This window comes from Solanum tuberosum, unplaced genomic scaffold (assembly GCF_000226075.1).
Source record: "Solanum tuberosum cultivar DM 1-3 516 R44 unplaced genomic scaffold, SolTub_3.0 scf00487, whole genome shotgun sequence".
Taxonomy (NCBI): domain Eukaryota; kingdom Viridiplantae; phylum Streptophyta; class Magnoliopsida; order Solanales; family Solanaceae; genus Solanum; species Solanum tuberosum.
The window spans coordinates 222,416-236,735 of record NW_006239408.1 but is presented as its reverse complement, the minus strand read 5'-3'; the positions used below and the strand labels follow the sequence as shown (position 1 = coordinate 236,735).

At 30.3% G+C, this 14,320-nt stretch overlaps 1 protein-coding gene and 1 non-coding gene across 2 annotated transcripts; both read left to right on the top strand.

The window, feature by feature from the left end:
- Positions 1-4,277: 4,277 nt before the first annotated feature.
- LOC102598357 (uncharacterized) lies at positions 4,278-10,066 on the top strand. The gene is made up of 3 exons (XM_006364216.2): positions 4,278-4,442; positions 6,985-7,482; positions 9,178-10,066. The coding sequence occupies exons 1-3, from the start codon at positions 4,364-4,366 to the stop codon at positions 9,714-9,716; spliced, it is 1,116 nt and encodes a 371-aa protein (XP_006364278.1). The 5' UTR covers positions 4,278-4,363; the 3' UTR covers positions 9,717-10,066.
- Positions 10,067-12,959: 2,893 nt separating this feature from the next.
- MIR8031 (microRNA MIR8031) lies at positions 12,960-13,017 on the top strand. Its single transcript, NR_127194.1, has one exon. It is a non-coding gene; the product is annotated as a microRNA MIR8031 (primary transcript).
- The last annotated feature ends 1,303 nt before the right edge of the window (positions 13,018-14,320 follow it).

The window sequence follows — 14,320 nt, the reverse complement described above, 5'->3', positions numbered from 1 at the left end:
TTTATTTCTAAACAAGTTAAATTAATAGCTTGATCTTCACCTAATGCAGAAAAGATAAAACTAAATACAAAGTGATTCAGATAAAAAGTGTTGGCTTTTTTAAGAGATATTTTAAAAAAAATATAATATTAACATCTTATAATAAAGATATGACTCACTCGAAACAATAATAAAAACTATGAAGTATCAAACAAGGACTAAATTATTATCTAAAAAAATGGGACATGGAGCACTAGAAGTGAAAATAGAGTGACTACTTATTGTCAAGCTTATTAACAAGGTTGATATACAACTTCGACCCCTTATGACTATTATTGAAAGATTGTTTATGCACTTACTTGAAATCACCATAGAGAGAAATAAATAAATGTGCATATTTTCTAGCAAATAAAAGCTATAAATATGAAGAAGAATTACTAATATGAAACGAGACGATCAACGATATGGAGTTTTTACTCCTAAAAAATTTCAGTAATATAAGTTAATTACATGATTCGATTTCAATTATTCTTCATTTAAAAGATGACCAAACTAATTAAGTCAAGTTTTTAGATACAAGTATATATCAAATCAATTAAATCGATGTTTTACTAGGTCGGTTTCTGTCTATTTTGTTAATTAATTTTTAAAATAAAATTAATATTTTTCTCAACCATATACACATAATAAAACACTTACTAATTATTAAAAAAGAAATCAAAGTATTTACTGTCTCTAGTCATATTAAGTGAATTGTTGGCGTATGGTACACTTTCTAAGAAAATTGTTTAAGGATATAAATTAAAAGTTACTTCCATTATTACTCTATAATATAATTAATAACCTCATTAAATGAAAGAGAAATATGAAAATCAATGTCATCCCTTTTATATGTCATCATTTTCTATAAATAGTTGGTCCATAATAGTTGTCATTTCATAAAATCAATGCATGAATTACCATATTGTTCCCTTTTTATCCTTGTGAGTTATTAGCCTTGAAAATATACATTTGACCAACTTAGAAAAGTTAAGTAAATGATTCAAGTTCATTGGTTAAATTAATTAATCAAAATAAATTAATTCATATTCAGTGATTGAAAACTTAAGTTCCAAAAAAATTAAATAGGGGTAGAATAATAAACTTACTTAGTTTCTTAATGCACGTAAAATCTAAAATGGTGACATATAAATAGAAACGGAGAAAATATCAAATTACAAAGTCATTACACAAGGAGAGTAGCTTAAGCAACATAGTACCTATTCCGTTTCTTTTAAATAAAAATATATATATATAACATTAAGCTTTCAAAAATATCAATCACGCATTTTTATTTTAATTTTTTGCTAATTGGTCCTCTAACTAGTCCATTAGCCTATCTATATATGCTTGATTGGTCCCTTCCTCTTTATGCACTAGGTAATCTTATGAACATGTGTAATCTTTAATATTTTTCATTGGATTAAAAAAATATTTTAGGAGTAAAAGAAAATGCCAAAAATGTCAAGGTCATGCCTTTAGATGCTTTGTACCAGGTTGGGGGGAGAACACCATGTGACTCCCATCCAGCTTCTGTCTTCATCTTCCCCACCAAAATAGTTTCTATTTGTAGAACTTGTAAAAATAATTTATTTATTTATTTTCATATTTATCTATTCACTATTTTTAAAATAATTTTTTATTATTTATTATTTTTAATATATCAAAAAAAAAAATCTATTATATCTTATCTTTGTATTAATTATTAATTGTCAAATTATTTTTCAAGACTTAATACTAAATATCAATTATTATAAAAAAAAATTATAATATTATATTTTAACAAGTTTAGTAAAAATGAAAGAAATAATAAAAATCCAAAAAGGGGTAAACTCATCATTATCTAAAACCCTCACCTCTACTCAATTTCGTGAGTATTTTCTTATTATTCGGATGACATACTTTTGAAGAAAAAAAAATTGAATTTTTATTTTATATTTAATGTCATGCTTTGATAATTACAAAAATCTCAAATTATATTCTAATCATAAATTCTAAAATATGTTTTCTTAAATTTCATATCCGATCACATATTTTATAAATAAAAAAGGGAGTGTTCTCAAAATAATAACAATTGGTTTATTGATTTTGTTACCCCAATATTATAATCTCAAATTAGCTAGTTTAGATCATAAATTTTTAAATATTTTTGAAAAATCAGTTTCGGGTGAAGTTTGGATTAAAGTTTGAAAATGTGTTTTGTCATAATTCTAGAAATATATTTTACTTTTTTTAAAAAAACATTATATCCCTATGTTTGGCACAACACTACTCTTCTTAGAACTAAATAATACATTATCTAAAGATCATAACACAATAATTTAATAAAAACTACTAATAATACAATGAGTAGCTAATATTTTTTTAAATTTTGAGATTTGATCTTTGAAATTTTTCAAAAACTAGACAAATTCTATAACCAAACAAACTTTGCCGAAAAATTTCTCAAAAAATGTATGGCTAATCCTGGACCTAATTTATCTCACATTTTAAGTAAGATAAAATAATATAAAATTTGAGGTATAAATTTATTTTGAAAGATTAATTATATTTTCAATCAAATAAAAGTAAAAATTCACTTCAAACTTAATTTTAAAATATTTCACCTTATCTCATGAACCTAGGAATTATTTACTACACCCTTCGTTCATTTTTACTTATCACTGTTTGACTTGACACATCTATTAAGAAAACAGTATTGATGTAAGTATTTTATCAAAATATCTCTATTAAATGATGGTTAGTAATATTAAGTCTTGAAAAATGATTGATAATAAGTATTTAATGCTGAAAGTAAAATATGAAAAGGAATAATTGTTTTTGCTTGATATATCAAAAATGACAGGTAAAAATGAAAATCAATTTTAGAAATAAGTGACAAGTAAAAGTAGAGTACGTAATTTCTGTGCAAAAACCGAACCGATCGATAAACCAATCTGAAAAAAGTGGTGTTGGTTTATTGCTATTGGGTTATTGGGTTAGCGGTCCTTTAATGATTTTATAAAAAAAAAATTATCGAATTATCGGTTCGATATTGATTTTTAATATTGGGTTATTGGCAGGGGCGGATCTATGAAGAGGTGTGGGGGTGCCACGCCACCCCCGAACTTTGACGGAAACTCTATATATACATAGGTATATATATATAATATTTATATAAATATAAAGCGTGCCACCCACAGAACAAAATTGGCTTGTGGTGCCATGGTAGGAGGGCAACTTTAGAAGGCTAATGTTGCGGGTTCGAATCCCATTTGTACCTATTTTTTTGAGAAATTTGCTGCAGACGTTTTTTAAGGAAAAAAAAAAGCTCCAAGCACGTTTTTTAAGGAAAAACAGCTGGCACAATTTATTTTATTTTTTTATAATTGTTATTGACTTAAATTAAATTAATTACATTATTACTCCTTTGAATTTTCTTTTATTTGATTAAATACTCAATAAAAGTGTAATATCTTATTTATATTTTATTGATTGATTTATGATATATATCGAAAAGATGAATAATTTAATCAAATATAAAATTAATTTAATCGATAAGTCTATTTGGCACCCACAGACTCTAAATTCTGGATCCGCCGCTGGTTATTGGGTAAACCGATAACCCATTATGACTATAGTAATTTACTATTTTTACCTATACATAAATATTAAATATTAATCTCAATATCTTACTAGTTATGTCTTTGTCATTTAGCCTTCAATTCATACTTCACGGTGACTTTGAGTTCACAACTTCACATTATATAAACCGTCAAAACCTAAAGTAAGAACCCTATTCCTCTTAATTTCTCTTTGTGTTACACATGTATAGTTTTTTTCATGTTTGTCATTGTTGTTTCTATTTTATGAGCATTTCTAAAGTTATATTATTGTCTTGTCGCGTCAAATTTATTAGAGAAGTCATATATTTATTTTATAAGCATTTTCTTATTGATTAAATCGAAAATCAAACGTTAAGGATCAAAACCGATAAATCGAAGACCGATAAAAAATATCTTATTGATTTAGCGTATTTAAAAACCAAAAATCAATAAACCAAACCAATAATATATAAAACTAAACCGACCAATGCACACCCTAATACCTATTTAGCCATGCAAACTTTTCACTTTTTCCAAAAAAAAAAACATTTCACATTATTTACGAATTAGTGTTTGGTCATAAAAAAAATTAAATACATCTAAAGGACAGATATGCAATATGTGTAAAATGAAAGGGCCTTAATGAAAGTAAACATGCATAAAAGGGGAACCCGGGAATTCAAATCAAACCAATCGGTCCTCTTCTTCTTCCTCTTTCACCCATTCTCCCTCTTCTTTACCAGTTGAGAAAAATAATAATAATGAAGAGCTCAACAACAGTAATACTGCTGCTCGTGCTATTGTGCGCCGTTTCCAACATTTCCTTTGCCGTTATTGATGGTAATCTCTTTTAATTATTCCTTATTAACTCCATTAATCATAATTTTCAATGTCTACTTCTGCTGCTAATTTTTTTAATAATCTCTTTGCATATGTCCTTTCTCGCTATTTAATGATTTTTTGGTACTCTAATGGGAAATTAAACATTCGTATTGTTAAACTGAAAGCTTGTTATTGTGATAATGTATTGAGATTTCAGTTTAACAATGGGGAAGAAATTGAGTAAACTAGAGTCACATTTAAAAAAAAATTGGTTTCAATTACGTTGGAGTCCAACTTAATTCGAATTCGTGCCAAAAAGTTCCATATTAGAGACTAAAGCGCTTTCTAACATTAGAGACTATTGCATATGTATGGACTCAAACTTGATAGTTAACTAGAGTCACATTTGAAAAGCTTAGAATAGTAACACTTTGTCCATTTTTACTTGTCAGTGAATTGATTATAAGCATTAAGCAGTTAATAGTACTTGAAAGACAGAAAAACAGACAATTTGAAGAAGAAAATTGGGAAAGTAGATGACTAATGGGTTGGTAGCAAGAGTCAGTTATGAATATCACAGTGAGGCCTTTAATTTCTGTGATAAATGTTTCGTCAGTTTTTTAAATGACCAACCAGTCCAAGACAAACCAGCTAGTTGGAGGTCATTTTTGTCATTTACATAGAACCAATTACTCACCACTCCAGACCTCCAATGCACAAAAGTTTTTCACTCTTCTATCACCCAAAAATATTTACTCCTATTGTTAACAATAACATTAACTTATACTCCTTCTATTTTAATTTAATATAGTGTTTTAAAATAGGAAATACACATATTTTTAGATTAAAGTATTTATGCTAGGGGCATTTCTGAACTAAATTGTTAATGGAAGACATTTTCGTTATTTCGAATGAGAGTTTATTATCCATTGCAATATTAGAAAAAAATATCGTATAAATTGAAACAAAACAAATAATTTAGCGAATTTTAGAAGGCATAGGTGAGAAGTTTATTATCGATTGGGTTTTTGCAAGAAGAATGATTTGCTTAAAGAGGTATGCATGTGCCTGCTGTCATTTCAACTGAAAGGGAAACCTGCTGCAAGTAGTGTAGCACGAGCTGTGCACATGATACTGCTTACTGAGTAACTTTTTTAGTGACTCCTCTTTTGGATTTTATGAGTAAAAATGACCCATCAAAGTCTTGCAATTTAATTCTGTAGGATTTTATTTTTGTGATTGGGATTGGGATTTGGGAGTAAAGGGAAAAGACATGACACTTTTTGGAGAAAGTTAGGTTAATTTCACAGCTGCTTATGGGTTGTGCGTTAGCTGGCTCATCCCTAATATAACATAGGACGCCAAAATTAATGCACCCAACGAGTTAAATGTTTTCTTTCCATGGGGGTTGGGAGAAAGGATTATGATATAGAAAATCAAATTCTTACCATGAGAGTTCAGATAGTCAATTAGTTCAACTATTAAATTTAACAAGTAAAATGTGTAGAGCAAGTATCGAAAATATCTTTAAATTTGGCGGAATTATTAGTTTCATCTCTGAACTATTAATTGTCTTTAAAAAACTCATTTACTTGACTAATTGAAATTAAATATACTCTCGATCTTGCAACATGAGTGAAATACACCACTAAATTCTGGTCAAGTTTAGGGTTATTTTCAACACATTTCCCGGCTTTTATTAGAAGTTTTATACTTCTACAAGAGTTTGAGACCACTTGTTATGTTATGTTGCATATTGGGGTGTATCTAAGTTTAGTTAGTCAAGTAGATAAATGTTTTTAAGTTTGTCAATAATTCAAAAATGAGAAATAATAATTTGCGCCAAGTTCAGGATTGTTTTCAATACTTCTCTCTTTTAGCATTCTCTCCGTCATTTTATATGATACTTTTTCTTTTTAGTTCGTCTCAAAGAAAATATCACATTTACTATAATTAAAATCAATTTAGTTTCAAAATTTTTAGTCTTTAATAAAATATTTTGCACTCACATAAATATCTAAATATTATTTTAGATCTCAAATCTTAAATTATTTTTTTTCAATACTGTATTTAATTAAATAATGTTACATAAAATAGGAGGAAGCGAGTATGATTAATTAGTTAAGTGGTTGGATATACTGCATATAATTCTACATAATTGCTTTAAAGTTTCATCTTTATCACTATATATGACTATTTTATTTTGAATATTTACGGGGATAGGTGCACCAATAATAGGGACAAAGAGTAATCACATTCTTATTATTATTGTCCCTACTTTGGGATTTGAATTTTCCAGAGATACCTATTCCTCTCTCCCATCATATGCTCCCAAATATTTCTTACGGATGAAGTATTCTCTTTAAAATATTTAGATCCTGGATATGGATGACTCTTTTCACAATAGTATTACTCATCGTTTCTAGGGAATTTCTGTCCATTTCAAATGATACAAATGTATATATAAAAATATCAATAAATCGATTTCACAATTAAGATAAGTTAAAGAAATGAATCTCGAGTCTAAGTCAATTTCACTCATCATTTTAAACATATGCAGGATTGTTAAAGAATGGAAACTTCGAAATACCCCCATCGAAAGCGGACTTAAACGGCACGGAGGTTCTAAAGCACAATGCCATACCGGAATGGTCAATTTCCGGGTTCGTAGAGTACATAAAAGCTGGCCAAAAACAAGGTGATATGCTTCTAGTCGTACCCGAGGGCTACGCCGCGGTTCGTCTAGGTAACGAAGCATCGATCAAGCAAATATTGAACGTTACAAAAGGAATGTACTATTCCTTAACGTTCAGTGCTGCTAGAACTTGTGCTCAAGAGGAACGCATCAACGTATCTGTTACACCTGATTTCGGAGTACTGCCTATCCAAACATTGTATAGTAGCAGTGGTTGGGACTCATATGCTTGGGCATTTCAAGCTGAACTTCACCAAGTTGAGATCTTGCTTCATAATCCAGGTGTTGAGGAAGATCCTGCTTGTGGTCCTCTCATCGATTCGATCGCCATTCGTACTTTATATCCTCCTAGGGCCACTAATCGTAAGTTTTCCGTCTCACTTCTTTTGATCTATTTTATTTTATAGTATCTGACTAGATACGAAGTTTGAGAAGGAATTAGCTATAATAATTTACACCGACTATAATTGATAAACATATTGAATCTAGAATAGACATGTTGAAATGATTTAGTATATGATTCAATTATTTATTAGGTGAATATATTATATTGACTTGTGCTAGTATCTAGTTTTGGACACCTATAGATGAATAGTCACACACTAACACATGCCCAAAATAAAATGTGACCTTGCATGATTATGATGTTGTCTGTTGGACCACTTCTTATCTACTGCTTTTCTGGATGTAGGGTTTACACTTCTCTTTCATTATTAACTTTTAATTAATATGCGAGTGTGATAAAATAGTACGCATATTAATCATTATAATTTAAAGGACATAAAAATCGTCTCACATGAATTTTCATTACTCTTTTGTAAAGTCATTAGTTTTGCTGTTGGATCATTGAGATTTTTCTAAAAAAAATTGTGTGCTGGGAAAAAATTAGGTTACACAGACTCTAAAAGGTTACTTCTTCATTTTTTATATTTAAGAGATTATTATTATAAACATATGAAATCTGAAAAGGTCATTTTCTTCTATTTAATTTCTACTCAAAAAATCTCATTTTCTCACTCTAAAATTATGTACTCTGAATTTTTTAATTAATATGGAGAAAAAAAGAGAGTAAATTTGAAGTACATGTACAGCTGGGACCAGTTGCAAAAAAGGGACCCAAATTTTAATCCTTTATCCATTTAGGTTCCTTTATTGATGCTACTTTCACATTTATTCAATTCGAGTAATAATTTAGGTATTAAATTGCAAAGAGCTGTAATATGATTATATTCTCGTACGGTCATAGCTATATCATTATTTATGTCTTGCACATTTAAGTATATTTTATAAGTCATAATTAATTGCTAATTTTATCCAAGTTCCTAACTTTGTTGTGTTTAATATATTGTTCTGCATTCTGATTTCTGAGATTTAATAATACATCAATGCACTAGTACTCAATCGAAACTAATAATAATAGTACTCCTTTTATATGCTCCCTTCGTTTCGTTTCACTTGGACTATGTTGATTTACCATTCCTCTTAAAAAAAGTAGGATTTATTAGGAGTTTATTTTATTAAATTAACTTTGTTAATTATGTTTTTGAATTCTAGATTTAATTATTACTTAGTACTTTATGTAGTTATTTATAATGGTAAATGAAGTGTTAGAAGAAAATGATAAATTGCTCTTGATTTGCTAAAATAGATAAGAAAATAAATCTTGTTCCAATGTAAGAGCCAAATAAAATGAAATAAGAGAGTATTACATATGCTACAAATTTTAAGTTTTTATGTAAAAATGTTCAACTATTGTGTCGGTGATTATTTCTGTCGTTTTTGTGGATATCTAGCACATGTGCCTGTCGATAGAGTTTCTATTTTCTGTTTTTTTAACCTCTTCAAATCACATAAGTTTATTGATTTTGCATTCTAAAAAAAACAGTCTATTGAGTTTTGAATAAATTATTTATACACATTCAACGAGGCAGAAATTAACTAGGTTATTGAGTTATGTCGAACCTGCTAGCAAAAATGTTGTTTTCACCCCTGCTCTTAACAAAAATATAAGTCTGTCCTATGTATATAATATCGTTGAATCATGTAATTACTATGCAGAGAATTTGTTGAAAAATGGAGATTTTGAAGAGGGTCCATACATATTCCCAAACACAAGTTGGGGAGTACTTGTACCACCAAACATTGAAGATGACCATTCCCCATTGCCAGCATGGATGGTTGAGTCCCTAAAGGCAGTGAAATACTTAGACTCTGACCATTTTTCAGTACCACATGGCAAGAGAGCCATAGAGTTAGTTGCTGGTAAAGAAAGTGCCATTGCTCAAGTTGCAAGAACCACAATTGGCAAAATGTATCAACTTAGTTTCAAAGTTGGAGATGCAAGTAATGCTTGTGAAGGTTCTATGATTGTTGAGGCCTTTGCTGGAAGGGATACACTTAAAGTCCCTTACGAGTCTATGGGAAAAGGTGGTTATAAGCGCGCTATCCTCCGTTTCAAGGCCACTGCTAGCCGGACTAGGATCATGTTCCTTAGCACCTACTATCACACGAGAAGCGATGATTTTGTTTCCTTGTGTGGCCCTGTGGTCGATGATGTGACTCTCTTGAGTGTCAGGACCCATCGTCGAGTCCTCTAAGGCGTGTATTTTGATGAAATACGGTGGATTTTATGAACTATGGTATGAGTTAATTTGGTTGTAATGAAGCAAAGAAGAAGGTGGGAGCTCTATTTTATCTTACTTTTGGCTTGTTTACTACTAGTGGCATTATCTTATGCATGTGTACTATACTAATGTCTAATGAAAGGCAAAGAAGTATATATGATACTATATATATATTTTGATTGGTGTTGAGTGGTTTATGTATTACATTTTGGGTTTGACTTTGGGAGAACTCAAAAATAGTTTGAGCAAATGATTGTTGTAACACTAGCAATTCAAGCAACCATTGTCTTTTTAGTCAATAAAAAAGGTGTGGCTTGGATGAAGATTGAGTGGTTATATTTGTTAATTTACATTTGTATAAATATAAGGTATCATTTAACTTTCCCTATCTCTCCCCCACTTAAAAACAAAGCATCCAAATAAATTTTACAAATCAGCAATTTGGTAATTTTAGTCTTTAGGCTTAGTACTATGGAATTGTGAATTGGACTCCTTAAGGACAAAATGGGGGATTATTTGCAATGTATGGCCATTTGCTAGTTTACTTTTGTTTAATTATTCACAATTTTTTTCGGCCGGCCACAACTTCCTATTTTGTTAAATTATTCACAAATTTCATTCAATTCTTCATATGTTTTGTTGGACAGCCACAATTTGATACTCTTTAAGCATTATATTGGAGTAAAACGTATTTTACAGCATTTGCATAGAATTTCAATCATGATGTGTATACATGGTGGTTCAGTTGATCATTTGACATGATATAGTGATTTTGATTGGGCTGATTGCCCTACAACTAATCTCCTTGATATCTTTTCTTGACAAGCTCATTATGTTTTTTAGTCCATACGTCGCTTGAGAGGGGTAATAAGTATTATTTGTACAAAACTTTATTATACACTAATGTGTATCATATATATATCTCGTGTAAATGTATATCAAATCATCATCATCAATAAATAAAGGGAAAAAGCATAAATTCACTTCCGAATTTGTCTCGAAAAGTCAGTTACACGCTTAAGCTAATATAGTGACCTATTACACACCTCTGCTACTAAATAGTGAATTTTTTATCCCCTAAGACGTGTAGCACCACTCTTACAATGGGAGGTGTATCACACTTGCGCCACATCAATGTCATGTCACTGCCACATCAGATGCCATGTCAAATTTTGACTAAAATTCTCCATATCATTCAATTGTTTATTCTTCAATGAAGACCACCATGTAACCACTACCATTGCCGCCATATTACTACCAAATCTATATATTTCACCATAAAAATCAAAATAGTCACCATAAATTTCACCACCTACAATCAAATCCACCATCGAAATCATACTATCACCATTATCCCCTCAAAAATTAGAAAGATCCACAACAAAATTTGACACCCATAAACAAACTCATCACCAAAATTACATCATCACCATCAAAAGGTACAAACCCACCACCAAATATCACTACCACCATTGTCAATATCGATTTTTTCTTCTCCACCACCTTTAATTCTCGCTTCTTTGTCACCCCACGCCAACAAATCCATCATTATATTTTATTTTTTAAACTTAATCATCAATTTTATCAATCACCAAAAAAGCCGGAGAGAAAAAGCAAACATAATGAAAATGGTGAAATCGAATAAGCATTAAAATAGGATATGATGGGGGGTGAGGATTTTGCTGGGGTGATAGTAAAAAAAAGTTTTTAATTTATTTTTTTACTTTATTTATTGTTAAACGCACTTTTTTTCTTTTATTATTTGCCACGTCAGTTTTAGGGGGTAAAAAAATTCATTTTTAAATAGTAAAGGTGTGTAATAGGTCGTCATGATAGTTTAAGCGTGTAACTGACTTTTCGAGATAAGTTCAAGGGTGAATTTATGCCTTTTCCCATAAATAAAATATAATTTATGCTTTTGTATTGTATGACTAAAAAGGTAGAATTGATTTACCTTATTTTGCATTTATGCCTATAGACTAGGCTTTTATGTTTCTTAATCGTTTCACTAAGTTGATAATATAATATTTTCAAAAAAAATTCTGTTTATTCTCACTCAGACTACGTTTTTTTTATGTTTTTTAATCGGTTCACACTGTTTATTCTTATTTTTTTTAACTTTATTCTAGCTCACAATCCAAGAATATTGGAATGTATGAAGTTTAATATATATATATATATATATATATACACAACTTAGACAAGATATGTATCATTGAAATTATTGATGCATTGACTAATTAACATATATATATATATATATATATATATATACAACTTAGACAAGATATGTATCATTGAAATTATCGATGCATTGACTAATTAACATATATATATATATATATATCGTTATATTTGCCTCTAGATACATTGTATCTACTATATAGTAAATGTATTTCGTCTTCCTACTTCTCTTTATCTGTATTTCACTATTTCATGTATCTGTATATTCAATATCAAATATGCACTGATGTATTCGGTATCAAATTTATGTATCTGGTATAAAAAATGCATTGTTATATTCTGTGTATATGTGCATAGTTTACATATTGATTTTGAGAGGGCACTGATGTATTTAGTGTATCGATAATGTATGTGTCCATAAATACATCTATCTAGTATTAAATTTGTGATGTATCCAGTGTACATGTGCATAGATACATACTTACAATAAAACGAGATGAAGATGGAGTAGAAAATATAATTATTCATGTACATATATCTATAAACAGATATATATGTATATACATATGCATAAATACATGTATTTAGTGTAATTGTGTCTTAACAAGTGGCGCTTTATTGACTATTTGTCAATTACATAACAGTTATACGTTCAAAACCAATAAAAATACTTTCAAGTCATCTAATAAGGAAAAAAAGACTCGGAATCACTAAAAATAGGAGAGACATTATTGTCTATGTATTCTTCATTGTGTTCATAGTCCTGCATTGTTTCACTTATTTTTACTTGCTTTCTCTTCTTCTCTCCGAGAATAGCACAAAACTAGGGCTAGAAAAGTGAGGGGAGAGAGCGAGAGAAAGAGGAGATAGAAGGACGGAGGGATGAGAGATGCAAGCAAGAGAAAGTTATGGAGAGAGAGCGAGAGATATGGGAGAAAATCTGATAGGAAACTACTAAGTGATGAGTGATAATGTAATTACTTTAAAGGTCCAAGTCATCAACGGTCAATTAAACTTATCCACATATTTTGCTTAGACACCTCAACTAAGACTTGTACCTATTGATTTGGTCATTTTTGAGTGTTTAAGTCTCTTATTGAACTCGTATATTTGTGATAGTCGAAGTGATTATATGAATCCCGTTGTTTGCTTGATTGAGATGCATTATCATTGTCCTTTGCTCCTCAGCTCGCCTTGTGATGCTTTAAGCTTCAAGTGTTTGAACCTTAGTTGACAAACTCGATTGAGTCATCTTTTCATGTTCGGCGAATCACCAAATACCACATTGGTTCACCTTTCGAGCATTCAATCTTTGCATTGCACACTGTCGCTTTAGGCGATGTGCATCAGGACCATCGATCTCATTCGGCGCATCGCCTTCTCTATTGGTGTCCGCCGACCTTATTTGATAGACACAAGTGTTATGCACTGTCGATTTGGGTGAGGTCGTGCTCAGTTGACGATCCACCCTTCATGTTCACTTTGCACTTCTTTTTGTATTTTTGGTCATTTTTTCAAACATCAGTCATTGCCTTGTCCAATTGCCTTCATAACTACAAATCATCAAAATTCTATTAGAATAGGATAAAGTTAGGCATTGAGGACACTAATTATTGAGCTAAATGAACTTTAAATGAGTGCAAATCTACCACTCATCAGTTTAGAAAAGTATACCAAAGCTTTTGGTTTTGATTTCCTTTTTGCTTATTGATGATTTTGAGTTGTGAACTATAATTCCTACCATTTATGAGAGGATTATACCTCACCCGAGTGAAAAGAAGACTAAGAGACGTTAATGCACACCCATTATTGGATAAATTTTCTTGTTTGAAAAACAAGCTTGTTGGTAGAGTTTGAGTGATCGAGTGCTAGTAGGAGATTATTAGAAATAAGCACGGGGTAGTTTGGAAGGTCGTGGACTATCCCGCGCTTATTTCTAATACAAAAGCATAAAGTTGTAGCAAATGTGATTTGTAGCAACTATGATTGACTGATCTTTGGTGTCTGAAGGGTCCATTTTAATGAACAATTAATTTCTTGCATGATTGTCCAATTTATTTAAAGTTAGAATGATTGACGAGGGACTATGGATGAGAATTTACTACAACACAATAATGTCAGTTCGATCGTTATCAAGTAAAGAACCTAACTTGTAGGTTGGGATCGATCCCACGAGGAAAATGGTTTAGACTTTACTTTAACCAACAATTATATTCAATTAGCCAAAGTACTTCCAGAAACAACAAATAAAAAAGGGGGGATTTGTGAAACAAATTGTATGAATTCAGTAAGTAATCAATAAACAAAAGTCAATTTCAGTTGTTATCAAGATGAGAAAATTAACTAGGGTATACGTGTTCACCACAAGCTCATAACGCAGTAATTCTAGTAAC